General features: G+C 42.9%; 1 protein-coding gene across 3 annotated transcripts in view; it reads left to right on the forward strand.

Moving 5' to 3' along the window:
- CHST15 (carbohydrate sulfotransferase 15) overlaps window positions 1-12235 on the forward strand; it is a 43927-nt gene extending 31692 nt beyond the window's left edge. For all 3 annotated transcript variants that reach the window (XM_086899167.1, XM_086899169.1, XM_023929998.2), the window contains 4 exons: window positions 3762-3918; window positions 7705-7861; window positions 10289-10436; window positions 11586-12235. In XM_086899167.1, the coding sequence (XP_086755293.1) occupies window positions 3762-3918; window positions 7705-7861; window positions 10289-10436; window positions 11586-11776 (653 nt within the window). In that variant the 3' untranslated portion in view covers window positions 11777-12235. The remainder of the gene's footprint in view (window positions 1-3761; window positions 3919-7704; window positions 7862-10288; window positions 10437-11585) is intronic.
- Window positions 12236-23690: the final 11455 nt, after the last annotated feature.

The following is a 23690-nucleotide window of genomic DNA, read 5'->3' on the forward strand; positions in this document are numbered from 1 at the left end:
TTATTGTACTTGGGGGAAGTCCATGGTGAGCACTGGGCTCTGGGGAGGGATCCCTGGATTGCTTTCCACGACACAGAGTGGTCAATCCACTGGGCCCATCCAGCCTGGTCCATCTGTGCTGCTTTACAGTGCCCATGAGGAACATCACTAACTTCTAAACTCTGCTTTTGCTGCCTGCTAAAACCAGAAAACTGAGGGGATGGGAATTTTACCAGTCACATTTCTGGGAAACCAGACACATTCCATGCAAAAAGTAATTGTGCAAGTCAAAGTTCCCTGTCAAAAAGAGACTTTTCAAGTAGGCTCGAAGTCACAATTCTACAGAAAACAGAGACGAGATTTTTGCTCCCTGCCCTCAGAATTTTGAAGGTTTATAACCTGGAATTTTCACCTATTTCTGGATGGATGAGGCAGTGATGATGCCTTAGGTTGGTTAAAGCAGAGCCTTGTCTGAATCACATTTGTTCAGTACTTCCCCAGCCTCCATTTAAGTCCATCATTCACTTTATTCAACATTTGTAACACTGAGCAGCATTTCCAAGATGGGGTTCTTAAAAAATGCTGCCATCAAGGACATCTGCAGATTTTCCTGCTACTTACAATAATATCTCCTGTCCTTTCATGGGTGAAGTGCTTGTACTAATTAAATTCACTAATCTAATTGGCAACGTACATCTTTGATTACCCACCTCCTGTTGCAGCTTTCTGCAGAGTTCACTTTGTGTTTCTTTTTCCTGTGGTCTCATTTCTTGTGTCATTAAGGTTCTGCTGGGTTTTCTTATTAAGTTTACAGGAAAAGCCTTGAATGATTATACTCATTAAGGCAGTCTTTTATGACCTTGGTAAAAAACAAAACAAAGCCATCTAGCCCAAAATGAATCTGTATGAATATCAGGTTTGCTCATAATCTCCCTTTTTCTTATTTCAGATGACTGCAAAGAAAAAAAAAAATCAAATTAAACCATAAATATTTCAGTAATTCATCATGTTATATTACTTTGAAAAGTTAGGCTTATTTGGATATTAAACCTAGCGGGTAATAACTGCATTTTCAAAAAAAATACCCAAAAAACAACCAACATCTGTTTAGAAATGAACCTGAGAGGACAGAGCTGATCCAGCCCGAGGCATTCTGAGCAGGACTTGTTTATGTGGGATCATTAATAAGATAAATTCAGAGGAATGACTTGTGAAAACACAATATGATGTTAATCCATTAATGACTGAATGAGGAGGTTATGCACCGTTCTTTAGGCAATTTAATAATTCATTTGATCTTTAAGTCCATAAGAAAAAAAAATAATTCAGTTGAACTGGCAACTGTAATTAAACATAATTAATTGGTGGTGGTTAATTTATTTCATGTTTAATATGGCTTGTTCTCTTTGCAGGTATTAAACCTGTATTATAAAACAAAACCAAACACTGTCAAATTGTCAGGAAAATTTTTATATGCCTGCTTCAGGAAATGAAAATTATAAAAGTCAGCAGGGACAGAGTGATTATTTTATTTTTTATATATATAATTTTCCCCCCCCATTCTGTTTGTGACAGTGATCTTGTGGGAAGATTTACCCAGGTTTTGCTGGGCTGGAGTAGCACCTTGAGCCTTTTAATGCTTTAGCCTGATTTGGTTTTGTGCCTGTGATCTTGGGTTGGACCTGACAGTCTTGGAGGTCTGCTGCAAGCTTTATGAATATGAGATTGTCCCTGACTTGTGCCCTGCCTGCAGATTTTGGGTGGTGGAATTCACAGTTTCTGTGGAATGTGGGCTCTGATGTTAGGAGAATCTGCACATTTATGTGTAAAGGCAGTGGTTTGGTTTTTGGTGGTTTTGCAGGAGTGCAGGGAGGTGTTTGCAGGTTTGGCCAGGCTGGTTGGGATAAATCCAGCAGAACATCCAAGGTGACCAGGGGACAGAGCAGAGAGCTGTGGAGGATGATCAGATCTACTCCAGAGAGGAACAGGTGGCTCCATGAGCTCACAGACTTTAATCACCTTGGCATCATTGAGGCAAACACTTTCAAGGGAGCGGTTTCAGCCCTGCAGTGCCCATCAAGGGGATGGAACAGGGACTTCCCAAGGCCACCCCATCCCTGGAGATGTTCTCATCCCTGGAGATGTTCTCATCCCTCTCCAGCAAATCCCTGCCCGCAGCTGCTCGGACCCTCCGCATTCCCCCACGTCCTGGTGGCTCAGGAGAGGTTTCTGTGGCAGGGCTGTCTCAGCTCCTGGCCTCTGTTTAATCCTTTGTGTTTCTGCCTCACCCAGCGTGGGAGCCAGGCTAATTGAGTTTTAATTGACAAGTCGAAGCCTGCTGGTGATTAGGCAGTGCTTTGGCTAATTAATTTAGAATGGAAGAGTGGAGCTGTTGTGGACACCCAGCTACAGCCAATGGACCTGATCTCCTCCTCTTGAAAAGAGGCAAAATGAATGTGACAGAAGATTAATGTGTTTTCTAACAACTCCCAGACTTTATTAATGAATCACATTATATTCAGCTGAAGTTTGGAGCCAGTACCTTTCTCATGTTGTGTTTTGTCTGTATTTTTAAATCTTTATTGGGCTTTCCCAGCAGAGGAAGGAATTAAAAAATAAGGAAATAATGTACAAGTCTATAAGCCTACAACATTATTATTTTTTTAATCTCCTTCCCTTTGATTTGAGAAACCTCATTAGCAAGAATTAGCTTTCATTAGACTGTCAAAGAGTGCAAGTCCCCAAAAAGCTTCTGTACATGTTTTATTGAACAGTACTGTGCCACATAAATGCCAGGATTATTTAAAAAGGCAGAGAAGGTTATAAAATTCAAAACAAAATACCAAATAATTTATTTAGCAGCTGAACCATCATATACCTCATGCCAGCAGAGATTTTTACTATGTTTGTCACTGTAGCACTGCATTCCCAGTGAGCTTCTTCAGACACCAAAAATACCAGAATCTGGTATTTACCAAAGTGTGCTATTTATTCTATAAACCCTTTATCTATTAATTATTGAAAGATTATTCATTGAATAAAAAAATATTCATTGTTCTACATGAATAATTATATAAAAAATAATATTCCAAACCTCAATGACACATCTCAGCTACTTTTAAAATATTTCTTACATGCTCACTGATTCTCCTGATTATGTTTTCTGCACTGTTGATCAGCAGGGGTGGTGATTTCCACATTTTTCTGTGGGAAATTTTAGTTTGTTAGCAAGCTGCTGCTCTGAGGTTTGGCCAACCATTAAGGCCAACCTGTGGGTGCTACAAAGAGCATTTCAAGGCTTCAGCAGGGTCAAACTCCTGCCTCCTCCAGGCCAGGCTGGATGGAGTTTGGACCTGGCCTAGTGGAAGATGGCAGGGATGGGAACAGGATGATCTCTAAGGTCCCTTCCAGCCCAGATCATTCTGTGATCCCATGAATCCTCACTGGAAAATGTGCTAAAACCCTGAGCAGCCCATTCCAGCCCAAATTAAATCTATTTGCATGTGCCAGCCACCAGCAGGAAGCAGCGTGGTTATGGAGAACAGTATTTCAGGTGGAATTGAATAAAACCTGCCTTAACCATCCCTGCATTCCCAAAGGCACAGGGCAGTGGGATTGCTGCAGCTCTGGGAGCTTCAACCACAGCAGCCTGCAAGAACTGAGGTGTGTTGAAATTCATGGAGTCAATTTTGATCTGCCTATAGCACTTTAAAATTCAGCCAATTTCCACTCCAGCATGAGGAATGGAATGAGTTACCAGCAGAGATGATTTTCATTTCCAGGGGAGGCCAGTGCCTCGACAATGTGGGACAACAACGCTTGGATTTTCTTCTATGACAACAGTACTGAAGGAGAACCTCCCTTCCTAATCCAGGATTTTATCCATGCCTTCCAACCAAATGCCAAACTAATCATCATGCTGAGGGACCCTGTTGAAAGGTGAGCAAGAAAATGTTCTTGTTATAATAATATTTTTAGTTCTCACTCTGTTGGATGCAAGTAAATATTCACGTGGTGTTTGAGAGCTACTTGGTTGTGAGAAGAGGGGTTTTATTCTGTGTATTTTGGCACAGGTAACAGTGATAATGTTTTAAAGAGAAGCAGGTGTGAATGCCATGAGTGCCATTCCTGGAATCCTGAGCTACTCTGAAAAAAGAATTTATAGGTTTCCAAATGCAATGTAATGCCATTATCTGAGCTAATGTCCCTGGTTCTTAGCGGGGCTATTTAGACTAGGAGGGCACTGCATCTTCAGATCTCAGCAGAAGTGGTCCTGGGAAATGTTTCATTTAATTTAAGTAGTAAAATCTATGTTTTCATGGGGTTTGCAGTTCAAACTGATTACTTAATAATGATTGAGAATGATTAAATAGCTCTGGAGTCAGCAAATGATACAATTTTTTTTAAACTCTTTAAAGTGCTTGGTGAGACACTCATGTAAAGTTTCACTGGGCATTTGTAGCTTGCACAGCCAAAAGCTACAGGGGGATCATCCTTGATCTTCCTGACTTTGTTTGCAGGCTAAATGGCTATGGAGAGTCAGGAATGTCCAGCTTTCCACTCGCATTTTGCTTTTTCTCTCCAGATTTCTGGGACATTCCTTCCCACTGTGTCCTCTTTAGCAGGATAATAGCGATGAGGGTGATGAGGAGGGTGGAGGGGGTGGAGGCAGAGTCCACAAGGATCAGACTGAGGGGGTGTGAATTCCTCCTCACTGCAGCTCCACGGGGATATTCAGAATACTTGTGGCAGGGTCAGTGCTCAAGGGAAAAGCACCAGAAAAACTCAGGGAAGGAAGGGGGGGCAGGTGATGATGAGGATGGAGATGATGGCAGGGGATGAAGATGATGATGGGGATGCAGATGATGGTGGGGATGCAGGTGATGGTGAGGATGCAGACAATGATGAGGATTGAGTGATGGTGGGGGATGAAGATGATGATGGAGATGTAGATGATGATGATGGGAATGCAGACCATGATGAGGATAGAGATGATGATGGAGGATGAAGATGAGGGGGATGCAGGTGATGGTAGGGATGCAGACAGTGATGAGGACGGAGATGATGGTGGGGAATGAATGATGATGGGGATGCAGATGATAGTGGGGGATGAAGATGATGATGAGGGATGCAGGTGATGTTGGGAATGCAGGTGATGATGAGAATGGAGATGATGGGAATGCGAAGGATGATGAGGATGGAGATGATGGCAGAGGATGAAGATGATGATGGGATGCAGATGATGGTGAGGCCCAGGCTCTGGTGGCTCTGGGAGAAGAGCAGACCCATGGTGTTTGTGCAGGCAGCCTGTACCCACTGCCCAGCAGCTCCAGAGCTTGGGTGGTGCTCCCCAAGGAGCTTCCCTGCCGGCAGGACGTGGCTGTGGTGAGAGCAGGGCTGGGAGATGTTTCCCAGCTCCTGTCAGGAAATGCAGCTCTCAGCTCCAGCAGCATCTCCTGACCTCAGGAGTTAACAGATGGTAATTTCATGTGAGAGAGAGGCTGGAGTGGCTTCCTCGTGTAAATTAGTGACAAACTCCCTGATTGCCTTAACCACCCTCGGTAACAGGGCTGTAGCTCTTTGCCAGCTTTAGCAGGGGTGACAGAAAAAGTCAGCTTCATCTCCTTTACTGTGTTTCTGACAAATTGGTTCCTTTTTGTTTGCAGTTCCTGGCATTCCTGATGGCTCATCTGAGCTGCAGGAGCAAAAGGAAAAGGGACAGGCATCCACTGGTGATGCCAGGCAGTGGGACAGGTTCCTTGGATCAGCCAGGAGAGCAGGGGCTGGGACAGGCTCTGATCCAAACTGCACAAAGTCTGGGCTATGCCCAGCAGGGAATATTTGAATGACATCTTTCTTTGAGGTGCTTGTTGTCAACTGGTGTCATTATTTCATTGGAATGGACAGAGGTTGAAGGGAAGGACTTCAAGTAGCCAGAACAGCTGAAATTCTAATCAGCAAAGGCAGATGTCCCCAGAATTAAAAACAGATGGGAAAAAAACAAAAAGAAAAATAGGAAGAAAATCCCAACTGCCCTGCAGAGGGAGAACTTTTCTTCAAGAACGTAGTTTTTCATAAGATGCCAACAAGTCTGGAAAATTATGCATTTCTTTTGATACTAAGCACTCATATTAAACCTTTTTAAGGACACTTCAGCCTGGCCCATGCTGTACCTGATACCTGCTGGCTGATTTTTCCCAGGAAAAAGCCTTTCACAGCTCAGTCCCACCATCCCTGGGACAAGCTGAGTCCTGATACCCACATTTCCTGCAAGCAGGAGATGCTGTTGTGTGTCTAATTTAGGTGAACTCATCTGGCCTGGTCCTTCAGCTTTTCCCTTTCTTTTTTTTTTTTTTTTTTTTTTTTAAATGAACAGAGAGTTTTCATTTGTTTCACATGGGAATTAAAATCCTGTTCTTTCCATACACTGACATAAATAATGACTGCAGAGGGGCTATTCCTGTGCTTAAGTGCTTTGCTGGATTAAGGCCTAAACTTTCCAAATGAGGTGTTTTTAAGTACCCACGGAAATCTAGGGAAGCTAAAGGATAAATAAAGTAACTGCAGTACAAAAGGTTATTGCAGTAATAAGTGAGGCCTAAATAGGTTGGTGTTTTTATTTCTTAAGCACCTGTGGTTTTTTGAAAGAGGCTGAAAAAGATGTAGGATTTCTGGAATTTTGTTGAGAGATGGGTGCTCTGGAGGCATCAAATCTGTGCTGCAAACATACCTGGGGAAGTGACTTCTCGAGTGATACAAAATTGTCCTCAAAATCCTGTGGTTATTGTTGTGGTTCTGGTCATTCTAAGCCTAATTATGAATGGAAGTTAAAATATGTTCAGCAAATCTAAAATTTATGTCACGCCTGAGCACTTCCTTTGTCTCTTTAAAACATGTTTATAATGCAAAAGCCTAATCAAGGTTTCAGGAGTTAATGCTAAAATTGACATTTTCCCTGCCTGTAGGTTTTGGGTTGTTTCACCACATCACCCCCAAAGGAATTTGAATATACATTATCTTTTTAAAGTGATTTTAAGTAATTGTAAATCTCATGCTAAAAGTGTGCAATGAGGGGATAATGCTTTGTAACTTAGAGTAACTAAGTTTTAGTTAAGAAACACATCTTAAAAATAATATATAGAAAAGCAGCAGGTAGAATGCTGTAAATTGGAAGTTTTTGATGGGAAGTCAGCATAAGATTGGAGGTGAAGCTTCCTGTAAAAGGAATGGGAAATCTGGACTCTTTCTTACTTGTGATGGGAGCTTGGTAATAGTATAACAATTACTCTTTCTAACTCACCTAAAGTTAAAGTTTCTAAAATCAGCTTTAAGCTTGAGAGACAAGGACTCTGTCCATGGAATATCAGGTGCAGAGGGGCAGCAACATCAGCCGAGACCAGTTCTGTTCACAGAGAACGTGAATTTAAAATCTAAAAATTTGCCTTCACGAGAAAACATTGGCTCACATTTTTTCTAGGGTCAGGCCTCCAGGGATGTGGACCTTGAAAGTGCAGTTCAGAATCCCCTGGAGAGGGTTTTTCTGTAAGCTAAAACTCATTAAAATGAATGGAAAAAGTGTCACTGGGCGACAGGCTGTGGGTGGGATGCTGTTACACACACGTCCCCTTTCCCTGCGCTCCTGCAACTTGGAATTGCCAAATTTGTCATGTAAATAAAGGTTCTTCCGCTCCCTCAGCCCCTCACAGCCACGTTTTCCCCCGGCAGGTTGTACTCTGATTATCTGTACTTCGCCAGCGCCAACAAATCCGCGGAGGATTTCCACGAGAAGGTGGCGGAGTCGCTGCAGCTGTTTGAGGGCTGCGTGCTGGATTTCTCCCTGCGAGCCTGTGTCTACAACAACACCCTCAACAACGCCATGCCCGTGAGTATTTCCAGCCTCTGCTGGCTCCTTGCTGCTTCAGCCTGGTGGAAAGGTCGTCAAGGCACCAAAATCCTGCAAGGAAGCATTAAGAGATCCGAAATTTCCCCCTCTTTTGTGTGCTTTTACGTGCTCTGGTTTGCAGTTGATGTGATGGCGCAGGGAAAAGTCGATCTCGCAGATATTACAAATATCCAAAGTCCAAATCTGACCATTTGTAACAGTGGAGGATGTAAATATGTGTATAAACATGTAAAAGATGGTGTGGGGGCCCAGCTGTCTCCTCAGCCTGTTCCCTGGTGAATGCCAACAGGGATAGCACAGCCTTCCAATTGTGCAAGTGCACCGAGAGCACATTTAGTGAAGATTACAATTTAATGGGAGAGCTTTTTGCAGATGTCTCCAAAAAAGTAGCTCTGGCAAAGATCCTTGTGGTACCAAATTGCCTCAAAATCAGAATAAATTATGTAATAAATTATGTGTTCTTTTGTAAGAAAAGGCTACCAATAACTAGATACAATCTTTTCCTTTTTTTTTCTTTCCTTCTTTTTTTTTTTTTTTTAATTGTGCATGCCAGAAAATTATACAAGAAAACACAGAAACTGCTGGCAGGGGAATGGATAAGTATTACAGGCTTAAGATTCCAAAATGCACAATTTTAGCATAGAACTGACTTAAGATTTTGCTGGAGGGCAGAGAATCATATGGAAGAGATTGACTTGAAGTATCACATCTGGCCAGTTTGCCGTTCAATCCTCTTTTATTTGCTCAGGCTGTGAAGGATTCGGAGGGAATAGTTCCCTCCTTTGCCTCTGGATTGAGGTTATTGCCTCTTCCACTGGATAAAATAACAGAACTAGAGTGTGTTGCATGGGCTGGAGCCCCACAGCAGCAGAGCAAACAGGACACTGCTCTCACTAACCAGGCAGGCTGGAGCTGCTCATCCCTCGCTGCAGCCCCCAGGACTTCCTCACACACCACTTGCTGCTGGGCAGCGTCACAGAATTTTCCAGCCATCTGCTTGCACAAATGTATTCCTTCCAGTGTGGCAGAGAAAGGTGGAGAGAGAGCCAGAAGGAAAGATTTTCCTCTTCTGTTCATCCTCAGGGTGCAGAACCCATCTCCATTCGCTGTCTCCAGCAGCCCTCTCGAAGAAGATGCTTTTGGAAAGGAGCAGAGGAGGCCTCTCTCCTGCAGGTGTTTTAATAAAACCCACGTGCCAACTGTGCTCCTCAGTGGCCTTTTTTAGCTTCTTCTTCAGCCAAGTTGCTAAATCTGTTGTGTTTGTGGTTTGCTGTGCGTTGAAAAGGTGAGGATTGGTGTCCCTGGTGAGCTCATTAGGTTGCTAATTCTGTGACTATGCCAGGAAAAAAAGGGGTTTGCTGTTTGTTAATGTGTTTCTGGAACCAGAGGGGTGTCCTAGGTGGCTGCTGAAGGATGCTAAAGGGGAAGAAAGGGGTGGTTTGGCACCTGGAATCAATGGAAAGAACATGACCCAGGGAATGGCACAGTGACCAGGGTGATCCCAATTTTGGCCTGCCAGCACCTGAAGAAGTGTCAAGGAAGATGGAGAAAGTATTTACAAGAGCCTGGAGTAAGAAAAGAAACATTAAACCACAAATTTGCCCCAGTGCTGAGTGGAGTGAGGCACTGACTGAGGGCTGGGGTGCTGCCCCACCAGAATTATCCCATCTTAACCTGGTGTCTTAACCAAGTAAGATTTCTGGTGTAGCACATCTATAAAGAAATCTGCTAAATATGGACACTTATGTTATAAGCAGCCAAAGACACACACCAGAATCACACAGGAGGATAATAATTCAGCAATAATTAAAAAAATGCCTTTTTTTTAGAGGAATTTGGGCAGCAGTGGAGGTCATGGGGCAGTGTCAGAAGTGAAAGGAGTTGTTGTCTGACTTCATGGACCCTGGTAATGCGAGCTGAAGATGTTAAGTCTCTTTTATGAAAGATGCTTAAGACTTGGGATTCATGTTCCTCTCCTCTGAGCCTGAAGGAATTTAGAAAAATATTTATAAGCACAGTTGGAGACTGGACTTTTTAAGAACACCAAGGCTACTCTTTTTATGTTTCAACTTGTTATGTAAAATTGAGGAGGGAAGAAAAACAGAGATAAGGGCAGGAGAATCTGCCTTTCCCCCTCTCTGGTCTGACACAGTGTGGTCTGGGTGCTCAGACAAGGCACCATCAACACTGCTGCAGCTGAGGTCTCAACTAATTATTGCAAACAGAGGATGCAGCAAATTGCACCCAAATCTAACACCTGACAGCGAGGCAGAATATTTTCTTTTTTGTCAGTCCTTAAAAGCACATTTTGGGGATTTTTTTTTCCCAGATAACAGAGGTGAGTGTTGTTTTTTACAGCCAGAAGTGTTGTAAGGTGAACTAATTTGGTTTTTTTTGTACTTACAGGTGAGGTTACAGGTTGGGCTCTATGTTGTGTATCTCCTGGACTGGCTGACAGTTTTTAACAAAGATCAGATCCTTGTTCTTCGCCTGGAGGACCATGCATCAAACATGAGGTACACCATGCACATGGTGTTCCAGTTCCTGGATCTGGGTAGGTGCTTGCTGGCTGCTTTAAGTGTGCAAAATCATTATTATCCTCCTTCTTTTAGGTTGGGTTTGCTTTTAATAATAAGAGATAAAAAGCAAAGCAGAGGAATCTGGCTTGAAGGATGCATTAATCTCATTGCCTGGAGTCAAGCAAAATTAAATTCTCAGCTGCCTGGTGTTAGAAGATCTTAGTGAGTATATAAAGGGAAAAAAAAACATCCAGACCATTCAGAATGCAGGGATTTATCTTCCCATACAGAAGCCAGCCCTGCTTCTGCAGGCACTCAGGGCTTGTTTGCCACTGAGGTGCAAAGTTATCCCCCACAGCTGTAACAAACTGAAGTGCTACCAGCCCAGAACCTAAATCTGATGAAAGGTTGTGTTGGTAGCCGAGGAGAAGGGGGAAATTGTGTTTTTGCTGTGCTGATTGAGACATCTGTTGCTAATCCTCGGAGAAACGCCGGCAGACAAAACGTTGCCCAATGTTGATTTGACAGTAGCAAGAGAAAGAAAATGTGGCTGAAAAATTGTCAGTCTGGTCCAAAGATTGGTCTAGATGATGAGAAAGCTTGGATGTAGCAGGCTGAACAGACGAAAAGCTTGGCATCCGCTTCCTGAATATGGTTTGTGCTGGAAAACTCCGTGGGTTTTTATCTTGCCGATGCACATTTATTCCCAAAGTGGGGGCATCACTACACCTGTGTCCACTTTGGTCCCACTGCCAGCCTCCAAAATAAACAAAACTGAGTGCTGGGTGGAGATTGCAGAGTTTCTGTTGGGTATGAGTCGACTCACACCATGAAATGAAATCACAGCATAAAATACCTGCAGCTCCAGAATGGATGGGAATTCGTCTTCAGTCATTGGGTTTTTATCTGAGAACAGGTATTTTCCTCCAAGAGTGATTTATGCTGCTTTTTATAGAGATAATTAATTAATGGGAGAGAAACATGTATTATTCCCATATTTACCAGTAGTGATTAATTTTACTGACCTACACCAGTATTCAATATTCTGAAACGTGGTGGCTGCTAACAAAAATTACATTTTTCTCCCCCAAAAATGGCAAACCTTCTGATTTAGTCATTAGATTTCTTAGGATGGACATTTTGGGGGAAAATATTTGAAGATAATATTCTCTTTTTTTCCACAGGACCTCTGAGTGAGAAGCAAGAAGCTCTGATTACCAAGAGTCCTGCATCAAACACCCGAAGACCTGAAGACAGAAGCCTGGGCCCGATGCTGCCAACCACCAAGGCAATTTTAAGAGATTTCTACAGGCCTTTTAATACAAAACTGGCACAAGTTCTTTTTGATGATGCTTTTTTATGGAAGAGGACATAACGTGTAAATTTCTTGCCACGACTACAGTGCTTAAAGGAGTTTTTATTTTTTTAAATTCTATTTTTGTGTGTGGATATTTTACATTATTTTCCCATTCCAAAGAGCAGCCGATGGATGAGCTGAGAGTCTCACCTTCAGCCAGCACACGTCTCAACAGCTCTACCACTTTTTCCTTGGGAGAATGGAAAGCATCTTGCTTTAATCAGTTTATTGCAACTTCTTTCACCCCAGAAAAAGAGTGGACAAGCATCAGGACAATGATGTCTTACACTCTTCCACGGGGGTGTTGAAGTGTAACCTTCTCTGAGATGCTGCAACACAGAGCTAGCATCAGTTTCCTACAGTTACACTTATAATCTCTCATTTTCAATATATGTTATTCACTCTTTTTTTTTTTTTTTTTTCCAAGCAATCAATGTCATTTAGTCATTAAAATTTTTAATTGAATTCAACCTAAAATTCTGTTTCTTTTTGTCAGCCTGTTTACAAATGGTCTTCACTAACATGAGTTAGTGTGTTTGCTTCATTCTGAAGGAAAGATGAAGTGCATTCACATAAATTTCCAAGTCTCATTTATGTCTTCAAGATAAATGGACTTTTCTAGCCACAGTTCTCAAAATAGAAAATTTTATAATTGGGGCATGAATGGATGGCTGAAACCTAAACAGGCCAATTTGGTGTTTAGCATAACAAATTCATTGCCTTCCATATTTTGTTCATGTAAGTATGAGTATGTATAATTTATTCATATCACTCACATGTTTTCCCAGGAAACCACTTTTATCAAAAAATTCTTGGCCATGGAGAGCTTTTGTGGATATTTCTGCTAAATTCTGCAGGATTTCTCTTCTCCATTGTGAAGATTTTAAAAGCCATATGAAATTTTGCTATTAAAATCACAAATGAGCAGGATTCTCAGTACCTTACAGAAAGGATGTGTTACCTGAGGAATTAGGTTATGTGTTTCCCTCTTCAGGAAAAATGTCTATATTTAGTTAAAAAAGTTGAGATATGCAGACTTGAGGGGGAAAAAAAAAACCCCAACCTTTTGGAAGTTATGGAGAAACCTGGGACGAACTGAAAGTTTTTATTTGACAAAAAAGATCAGATTTTTCTGTGGATGTGCAGCAATTCAGCCTTTGATTTCAAACACACCTGGTTAGCTCACTGTCAGCTACAATCTGCAGCCTTCTGCAGGTGGAAGTCCCACCTGAGTAAGGGATTTTTTTGAGAGATAAATTTAAATGCTATCATTTCCTCTCCTGGGCTAAATATTTCCTCCCTTAGTGTGTGTTGAGTGGGTCAAAGCTCCTGTCCAGCTGAGCTCTCAAAACCCCAGAGAATCCTCTCTGATTGGCTTCCTGTGTCCTTTCAACCTTGATGCTGGACCCCACAGTGCAGTTTTATTGAGGGATTCACAAGTACATTTACAAATATTAAATGTAATTTTTCCCTATTCCCCCTCTGTGAGGACATATTATTCACTTCATGTGTTTTTAAATTGAGAATTAATGCTGAAAACTTGATGGATCCTGAACATTTCACACGGGAATGGGATCGGTGACATGTGAGATGTTTTGCAACAGAAAACTGTTCCTCGGTTCTTTGCCAACTGGTAATGTGCTGTTTAAAAAAGGATTCAGTCTGGGGTTTGGAAAGCCTAAAATAAGTATTTTAGTCAAGTATTCTAGACAACCAGAACAGATTAGTTCTAGTTCAGAGATGTTCACAGACCAAAAATGGTTGCAGAGCTGAGAATGGACTACTTCAGCAGTACAAATAAAAAGTATCATGGGGCTGTGAAACAGAAAATCAGAATGAATTTGCCACCATTTGCAGATGTAAAAAATTCAGTCAACAACTTATTTACACCAAAGAGGTCACCCAGCTGTGCTTTGATTTGGAATCAACACCGTGTGGTCAGGATGACTCCATACAGATGTTTCCTAACCTGGTCTGCCACGGTCAAATATTTCCATTTAATTGTCAAGCCATGATCTAATGATATTATTTTACCAGCCCTAAAAGCTATAATACATCTGTCCTTATCATTAACTTGAGCACCAAACAGCTCCCACACTCTGGTTTGTGTCTGTGGTCCCTCTGAAGGTGGAGTTTTCATGGAGGCTGCTTTTATGTCTCCATCACCTTCGTGAGCTCCAAAACAGAATCTCCTGATTTTAACACATTGCAGCCTTAAGCTGTTGGGTTGTGGCATGACCAAGAATCAAACAGCAGCAAATATTGGTCAAGAAGTCGTTTTGGAGGTAAGGATATCACTCTCTAGCTCAGGCTGTAAAAATGAAATTGATCTGGTGAGTCAGAATGAAATAAAACAGCATTTCCTCAAGAGATGGGGCAGTGCTGGGTGTCAGAACCCCTCTTCCTCAGCCACAGCCAGTCAGTGGCTTCACAGCAAATCCCTACACAGGACAAGGCTCACCCAAGTTCTCCCAGCTCCCTTTCCCTTTCTGCTGACAATCCTAGCTGTGAAAAAATTCAATTTCATTGTTATTAGTCACTGTAGCGCTGAGGTGAGCCACATCCCCCAAAGAGCAATTTGCCAAGAAGTTGGAATTAATATCAAGACAATATGTTTTCATTTTTGATGTTTTGTGCCAAAATCTAGCAGTGGCTCCTTGCAAAGACCTCAGAAAATCTGTGTCTCATGCTTTTGCTCTTATCTCTGCTGAACAAAACCGATCAGACAAAGGTGCAGCTTTGCCCAGTGCAAAGGCACTGAGGAAAGGCTCGTTTCCAAATATTCTCACTGCTACTGCAGAGGAATGTGAAATGTGTTTTCTGTAAGACCTTGAGTGTTTGGGCCAAGCATCGTGGCTGTCTGGAAGAAGTACAATAAAAACAAAGGATCTCCTGCAGGGGAAAACAGGCACTGCTTGGTGTGGAGAAGGGTGTGGTGTTATCACTGTGTGTGCTATCTTCAGCCTGGCAAACAGGATAAATGGTGAAGCTGGTGCAGTTCTGAATGTATCTTTCTGCCAAGAAATTAATCCATTTTCCAACTAAGCCAAATGTTCTTTTGTTAAAGACAAGGAAGTCATTCGTGCTTGGTGCCCCTCACACAGGTGAGGGGATGTTTGATAAGACACAGCCTCCATTCGCATCAGGGGAGCTTTAGGTTGGGTTTTAGGAAAAATTTCATCATTGGAAGGGTTGTCAAGCATGCCACAAGCTGTACAGGGCAGTGAAATCACCTCCAGGGGGATTTAAAGGACCTGTGGATGTGGGGCTTGGGGACATGGGTTAGTGTGGCTTTGGCAGTGCTGGTGGATGGTCTGGGATCTCAGAGGTCTTTTCCAACCTTAATTCCAGCAGTGTGTTTCCAACGGGAATTCTTGTCTTGCAGTACCATCTTGTGGCCAACCCCAGCACAGCTTTGTGCCATGAACGTGGCTTTTTCCTACTCTAGAAAAATAAGAGGAAGGTGCAAAAGGAAAAAGATAATTTCTACTTCTTTTCAGATGCTCGCAGGAATAAAATTTCCAGTGCAGCTCAAGAGTGTGTGGAGATGTGCTGGCTTGGCACAGCCTCAGCCTCATGGAATCACAGAATCATTTAGGTTGGGAAAGACCTCTGAGATCACAAAGTCAGAAACCCCAGCACTGCCAAGGCCACCACTGCCCCACGTCCCCAAATGCCACATCCACGCGGCTTTTAAACCCCTCCAGGGATGGGAACTCCACCACTGCCCTGGGCAGCTGTGCCAGGGCTGGACAAACCTTTCCATGAAGGAATTTCCCCTAAAATCCAATCTAAACCTCCCCAGTTGCAAATTCCCTCTTGTCCCTTGTTACCTGGGAGAAGAGACCAACCCCTCCTCATCCAGGGAAGGATGTCACCAGCAGCTGGGGCCAGGAGCTGCTCACCTCTGCTCAATTCATCCGTGTCCTGCTGGGGACAGATGCTTTTAAATCACAGCTCCTGTGAAAACTCTGCACTGCCTCAATCAATAGAAAAACCCTCAAAATGATTGCCAGCGTGGCAGGGGCTTAATGGGCTGCCAGGCTGGAAGCTGCCATTAAAATTAGAGGCCTGCTGTGTATATATTAAAGCACAATTAGCAGAAAATAAGGTCTGAAAGAGGCACGAATAGTAATCACTGCATGGCAGCTCAGAGGAAAGACTTTTACCCTCACCCTCATCATTTCTGAGCTTCCCTTTGCTGGTGAAAATCTTCCAGCAGGTGTTGGTGTGATGGTGCCTCAGGTGCACTGGCAGAGGTGTGGAAGATCTACTGAAAAAAATGCTAAAAATACAACTTGGGAGGTTTAAAATTCCAGTTTGGTCACTGAAGGGGCAGCTGCTGTGTGACACTGAACAACAGGGCAGCTGCACAAAACACCTTCCTTGAGGAAAACAGGGAAGATTTCCAGTTCTTTACTCAGTCTGGGAACGTCTGACACGCTTAGAAAATGATTTCTTCCTCTGTTAATGAATGGCAGTGAGGAAAGGGAAAGGTTCTGCTGCTACTCAGAACATTGCAGCAGATGAACAGCCTCAGAGCAGCTCCCAAAACTTCATTTAATTCAGGCTACAGAGGCCTAAGCCATAGATGACTTGCAAATAACTTGGAGTTTTGCTTTTAAAGAACCTAAAGCCAGCACATCCTGATTATTGAACACACTGGGTGACTCAGAGACCAAAGATTTGAGGCTGGTGCTGCACTGTCTGGGTGCTTAATTGGGTTGACACACATTATTTCCTCCTCTAGATTGTTGAAATCAGTGATAGAAAGCAATGAAAACTTCTGGCCATCAATACAACCTGGGCACTCCCACAGGGCAAGGAGGCAAAGGCTGTGGTAAAACAGCTACAGAAAGGAATGGAGAAAGGGGAAAAGTAAGAAAGAAATCCTGCAGCTGTGTCTAGTGAAATCCTGAAATGCTGAGAACAAATTGATGACACAAAATTGCATGGAAGAAAGTAAAGCCAAGCAAGGGAGACAAAAAGCCCAGAAGAAATAAGACAGAAATAAGCAGAAAGGGATGTGTGGCTGAAAGATGGAAAGATTTTTTTTTTTACCATCTGAAAAGGCTTAGGAAAAGAAAATAATCACATAACCTGGGAAAGTATGTTGGCTTGATGGGAAAGGCATCAGCTGAGCCCACTGCAGGCTTTGCTTTTGTTGTTTGTTGCACTGAGAGGTTTAAATTCAGCATCAGGGATGGGATCCATAGAAATGTGGGTTCCTCACTTCCTCTGCCTGGCTTGGACAAGACTCAAATGCTTCATTTAAGATTGGGAAGGAGCAAACACTGTGAAAGGGAATGGAACAATTATCCAGGGGAAGGTCTGAAAGAAGAAGAAGAGGTGCTTGACTGGATTAAGAGTCTGAAAGAGAGGCTAAAAGCTGCATTTCTGGCTAAAACAGAGGAGAGGATTGGCATTAGAGATTTCTCAGGTATCATCTGTCCTTGAGTGCAGGCTTTATGTGAGAGGACCCATAAAAGAGCAGGATGTATATAACAGGTGGCAAAAACATAACATGCCTTTTATTTTGGGCTCTATCTGGGGGAAACCCCATTGATTTTAGGTGCTGGGGTGTGCTGCTGCTGCTAGAGACAGGCTGGGGTGCAGCACTTTGCCACCCCAGCCCTCCAGCTGCAGCTCTGAGGGGTCACCAGGTAATTTTTTGTTTTCCAGTGGTGTAAGAGCAGCAAGAAATAAGCATGACTGGGCCAGCATCACTCCACGAGAGGGCAGAGCATAGCTGGAAATTCAGCTGCAGCTGGAAATCCAGTGCCACAGCCAGAGCTAGCTCCTTGTCCTGCATCACAGCTACAGAAAATGACACCTGGAAGGTGGAAAAAGGGGGGAAAGGAGGGACATGTCTGATAGTGTGGGTCTAGTGGGAAAAAAATACAGAGATTTCACCAGGATTTCAGCAAGTCAGGGAGAGAAACTGGTTCCCATGCACTGGAACATAAACACACACATAATACAATATACCTCGTATATAACTCAACATTACTCATGCAAATCATAACTGGGAGAGTTGGACAGAAGGGCTGAAACACTCAGCAGTGTAATTTACACACACTGTAGAATCATGGAATTGTTCAGGCTGGAAAAAAACCCTTTAAGGTCATGCAATCCACCCTCACTACATTGATGCTCCTCACACAGAGCCATTGGCATCATAATCCCTCTCCTTTCTCCTGCATGATCCAACCAGAACTGGAGGAACTTAAACTCACTCTGATCCTCCCTGCTGAATGCAAATCCCTTCTCAAACCTCGATGTAATTTTGAAGGTGCCAAGTAAAAATCCCACTCCCTTGCTGTGAGTGGCAAATGTAAACCCAGCTCCTCTTGGTTTATAATTTCAGTGCAATATCCAGTTATCCTGTATCAGATTAATGAGATAATCAGGTAATATCAGGAAAAGGACACATGAACAATTCATCCCCACTGAAAATTCCTCCTGTGACAGTGGCAGTGACCCCTCAGCTGCCAGCTCAGTATTCATTGAATTATTAACAGCATTTCCCAAGTGCTCTGTGCCTCACAGTGATATTATCACTGCATTTTTTGCTTCAGTAGTACTATTAATCCATGAAAACAAAGTTTCTTGGACTGAAAAAAAATTGAAACAGCACCTACTAAAGTGGCAAATAGGAGTCAGTCCTTGATGGTGCTGTGCCATACAGCCCAGGGTGAATCCTGGAGTATTTGTTCCCAGTCCAAAGCCAAGTGAGCAGGAAGCCTGGCCTGTTCCAATGTTAATGTGCTTTCCTAAAAGTGGATTAAAAAACCTTTCACTTCAGCAGGTGGTGCTGCAGAGCAGTCCTGTCACTGTAACCATGTCTGAGCTTTTGTCCTGCTGCATTTGAGAACCGAATTTATACATTTACATCGGGCTGCTCTCAACAGTTTCCCTTTCTTCTGTAGGTGCTAGAGAAGTGAATATTAGCTAATGAACGCCCCAGGAGGTACCTCTTGCTCTGGAATTACAGGCTGGGGGGTGAAGGCAGCACAGCAGGAGCTAAGGCAGGTGTTTGAAACAGAACAATTCAGCAAGAAATCAGCCCTGAGCTTCTGAAACCAGGAGGCTCAAAGCACTTGGACTAGCAGAAGTGAATGGTTGTGAGGATGATAAAACCTCAGGAGGCAGGAGCTGTAGGTGTTCAGCACTGCAGGAGGCAGGGTTTGCTGAACTGAACTGCTGCCAGAGCCACGAAATTGGGAATTTTAACACTTAAGTTGAGGAGCTGCTGTGCTGAACTGAAGAACTCAGGGCAGAGAGGGATGAAAGGCTCCAAGTGCAGCCCTGGTGAGGATGAGATGATTCATTTCAGAGAAACTGAGGCTCGTGCCAGACTGATTTGGTCCTTCAGCTGCAAAGAGAACCAGCTAACAAGAGATGTTTGCTCGCTGGTCACTGCTGTCTTGGCAGGTATCTCAGACATTTTAGACTGTCAGCCTTTAAAATTTGAAGAGCTTTCAGCTGTGGGTGTTCAAAAATTTGTTATTGATCCAAGGATGACTTTTTTTAAGATTCACGTATTCTTCATTTTTCATGTCTTCTGTATTTTCTTTACTTCCAGGGGTGCTGCATCAAGGATTTTCCCACAGACAATAATACACCCAGCTCATGGCTGTAGTCACCAAACCTGAGGGACAGGAAGATGGTCTTGCAGATATCCCCTGATTCCTTGGGATTCAGAAGGCTTTAAGGATCTCCTCATCCCCAAATCCTCCTCAAACCTCAAGGGAGCCTCTGACAGCAGCCCTGGGCTCACCTGGCCTTCCCTTTGAGGCTGGCAAACCTCAGGATGCAAACCAGCTGTGCTGGCTTGGCTTTACACCTAAACTGACATTATTCTATTGTTATTCTGAGAGTAAAATAGCACCAAAAGTTCCTTGTCTCATGAGATAACCTGGAAAAAAATAAATATGTAACTCAGGCAGCCCAACTTACCCACACGTGGCTCCAGGTGAGAGGGCTGAAGGACAGGGGAGAGAATTTGGCCAGGTTTGTATCCAGCTGTGGGGAGAAATTCCTCTGCTGCAAGGAACCAGCCCAGTGTTTGCTTTCTGCTGGCTTGAAAAGGACAAGGCAAAAGGGGATATGTGGAATGTAACTGATTAGAATAAGGAGCTTGAACAATATCCTGAGATTGTTTTGATGCATGGAGCTGTTCACAAAGCTTTGTGAGGGTAGCCAAAAACTGGTTCTCATGAAGGTGAAGAACTAAGAAAATATTTTTATTTTTTTTAAATAAAATTCTTGTATATACTTTGAAACATGCACATTGTTATTTAGCCCCATCCAGGCCTGGGTCTCCTAACATATTTATCCTGCTTTTCCCCAGCAATTTCCACACACATGCTGCAGATTTTCTGCTTTGCCATTGAAATAATTTCCCAGAATAAGCTGGGCTGGTTCCTGGTTGTCCTTGTTAAGCATTTCCACCCCAGCCCAGTTTTAGTGAACAGATGCAACACGAAAGGCTCAGGTTTGCAGGTCAGGTAGATGCAAACACTCACATAATGCCAAAGTTTTTCATGGAATCACAGAATCACAAAGTGGAAGGGACCTCAAAAACCATCAAATCCCAAACCCCACCATGATCACTGCCATGAACACATGCATTTTAAAACCCATCAGGAAGAATATTGAACTATAAATATTTATTTTTTTTTCCCTGAACTGCAATCTCTCAGAGTTACTCCATGTTAAGGAAAATGCACACATTGAGATGCAAAGCCCTGAGAATATTATTCAAGAACAGCATCTCTAGGTGAGTCACAACAGGAGATGCAGATGCCCAAAATGTACATGCAGTGCTGTTCATTGCAGTTTAGAAATCATTTTGCCTGTTTAAAGTCAATTTGAATATGACTGTAAGGGGAAGCAGCACCAATTCCCAGCATCTAAAACTTTGTTTTTGTATTTTGTTTATTTATTTAAATATTTATTTGTTTATTTATTTTCAGACAAACCCAGGTGTGCACTGCAGGGAACGTGGGATGGCTGGAGAGGGTGGGACAATGCCAAAGTCACCCGTGGAGAGAACAACAACATCACTGGACCTCCTCTGGGTGCTTCTTTTTGTAGGAATCCAGAAATGGAGAGACATTTCTCTGTTTGTCCTGTTCTCCAAAAAGGTATTAATCCTATTTATCACTGACAGAACGGCTTCCAAATATCCCTGGGTAAACCAGGATTTATAAAAAAATTAAGTAGAAAATAGTAGAATGTTTAGAATGTGACTGAAGTAAAAAATGTAGATTTTAGAGTGTTTAATACATGGAATAAAGATAGAGGAAAAGAAGGTATGGGTTTTAGCTCTCTTTCCTTCTTCTCCATGATTCTGCAGTTTTTAAGAGCACAAAGAGTGATTGGTTGAAAGTTAGTCACAGTTTTAGCTACATATGTAGATATAAAAACTTATTTGTTAATTTATAGAAACAATACCCGTGTCTATTATTAATTGGGTAAAAACGGATATAAAGATGAAACAACTGCGTGATTCGAGGCCCTTTTGTGCCATCAGAACCAAAGTGTGCCAGGTTATAATGATTTGAACTTCCAGGAAGTCTGGAAAGGCCTGCCAAGTCTTTAATAACATCTTAATAACCACAAGAAACAAGATCCTAACGAGCTTTGGAGTTTTCTTCCTGACCCAGAGGACTGAGATAAGGGGGACTCCCAGTGAGGAGTATCCCCAAGGAACTCAGCTCAGAAGAGACCAAGGAATCCAGTTTGAGAAGTGCAACAATCAAAACAAAACAAAACAAAAAAAAGTTAGACTTTTGGTGAGAAGACACCTCCTTTCTCCTGCACTGACCTGTGAGGGTGGGATGGCACAAACCCTGCTTTGCAGGAGCAGCCAGCAGCTGGAGGAGGCTTTTCCCCAGTGTTTGTCCCACCCAGGGCAGGTCACAGCTCAGCAGATCTGTGTCCAACACACCTGCTGGGAGCCAGCTGGTGGCTGGAGGGGCATTTCTCACACCAGGAATTTGTTCTGAGCACCAAATCCAAGCTCCAAGCGTGGGCTGCTGTCTTGGCTGTGTGAGTCAGAAGGATGGAGTGGCCTAGTTTTAGTAAAAGAGGCACTTTGGGGTGAAATGTTCAATCTTCTCACCCCTGGAAGAAAATGTCTCATCAAAATTTGATATGGCCTTGGGATCTTGGTGTTTCATCAACAAGGCTTTTCCAGATGCATAAATAAGAAAAGACTGGAATATTACAAACTGCTTAGCCAGAGGGAAAAATTAAAAGTAGATCAAAAAAGAAAAAAGAAAAAATAAAAAAAAATCAAGCATTTACCAAAAATTGATGGACATTTCTATACACATTTGGGAGTTTTATCCAACAGCAATACTGATGCTCTTGCAGGGAACAAAAGTTACTGGGAATTTTCCTACACCACTCCTCCTTTCTCCCTGGGGTACTTCACAACATGAGCTTTGAGTTGAGCTCCTGAATGTGTTTCTGGGATAAATTCTGTGGGCTGTAGGATATAGATCACCTCAGATGGGGTTTTAGGGACCCTTCAAAACTGAGCATTCATTTATATGGCAACCTTTCATTTCATGGGATGGGAGTTGATGACCCAAGTGGTCTTTTTCAGATCCTTATTAAAGAAAATTAGTGAAATAAATGATTGCTGTTCTGGGGCTCTTCTTAATTGCTAGGATGAAGCTCTTATATAATAAGGAGAAGATTTTAATTGGTCATAATAATGTAAAAGAAGGTTTGATCTCTTTGTACTCATCATCCACCTCCCTAGTGAAAATAACAGGTTTTCTCTTTACAAGAGCAGTAGACAAAAATCACTGTTTGTGGTGAGGTTTTTTTTCAGTCTAGCTATACAGAAAGTCCAGTTATACAATATTCCATCCCTGGAAGTGTCCAAGGCCAGGTTGGATGGGGTCCTGAGCTCCTGATCTAGTGGGTGGATTGCCCCCCCATGGCAGGGGGTTGGAACAAGATGAGCTTCAATGCCCCTCACAACCCAAACCATTCTGTGATTCCATAAAAAAAGTCATTTTCCATTTTACAACCTGCATTTCAACCTTTTAAGAAAAGAGTAAGAGAGATTTGGGCTGCTGAAATTCTGTAGGGTCTCTCAAACACTGCATTTATCCCTTTGCTCTCTTTTCCATCCTTCCCAAATATCCTTGAAATTATTCCCATCCCCCCATTTCTCATGGCCCTGCAGTGCTGCTGGTTGGGCTAACATCAAATGAGAGAGAGGCATTTTCAGCTGCAGGGTTGTTACCCCAGCATAGAAGACAAGAAAAGCCCAGGCTCCTGTTAATAGATCCTCTCGGGTGGATTAGAGTGAAACGACACTGAAGGATCAGTGTTTGCAAATATACAAATGAACGGTTTATTGTAGAAAAATTGGGTTGCACAGGAAAACAGCTACAGAGCTGTTTTGGTTGTTGTTATCCTAGGAATGTGACAATATAAAAGCATAAAAATATCACTTGTGAAAATGTAGAAGAAGGAAAGGATGAGAACAGAAAGATCTCACCACTCCTAAGCCTGATGACGAGACCTGTGGCAATTTTGATGGGTGTTGGTCAAAGCCACGGTTGAAGCCTGGATCCATGGGGTGGTGGGAAAAACCCCAAAGAAGCAGTGGGCAGAAAGCTCCAGGAGCATCTGTGGGGTTTGTATTACTCAGGTTAAATGGGAACACCCGGGTGCCTCCCCTGGAGTTTCAGCTGGAGGATGGAATGTTGTGGAGCAGACACTTCAGGAGTCACTGACACCTCCTCGGGTGGCACAGCTGATGCCACATCAGGCTGTGGCCCATCATGGCCCATCAGCAGAGGGGAACACCTTCAGGAAATGTGTGAATTTACCACAGCTGAGTTCACTGATAAGGACAAAGAATCAGCTCTGTCTTCCTGGGTTCACCTCTTCCCTCATCTCA

This window comes from Cyanistes caeruleus, chromosome 8 (assembly GCF_971803275.1).
Source record: "Cyanistes caeruleus chromosome 8, bCyaCae1.hap1.1, whole genome shotgun sequence".
Lineage (NCBI taxonomy): Eukaryota > Metazoa > Chordata > Aves > Passeriformes > Paridae > Cyanistes > Cyanistes caeruleus.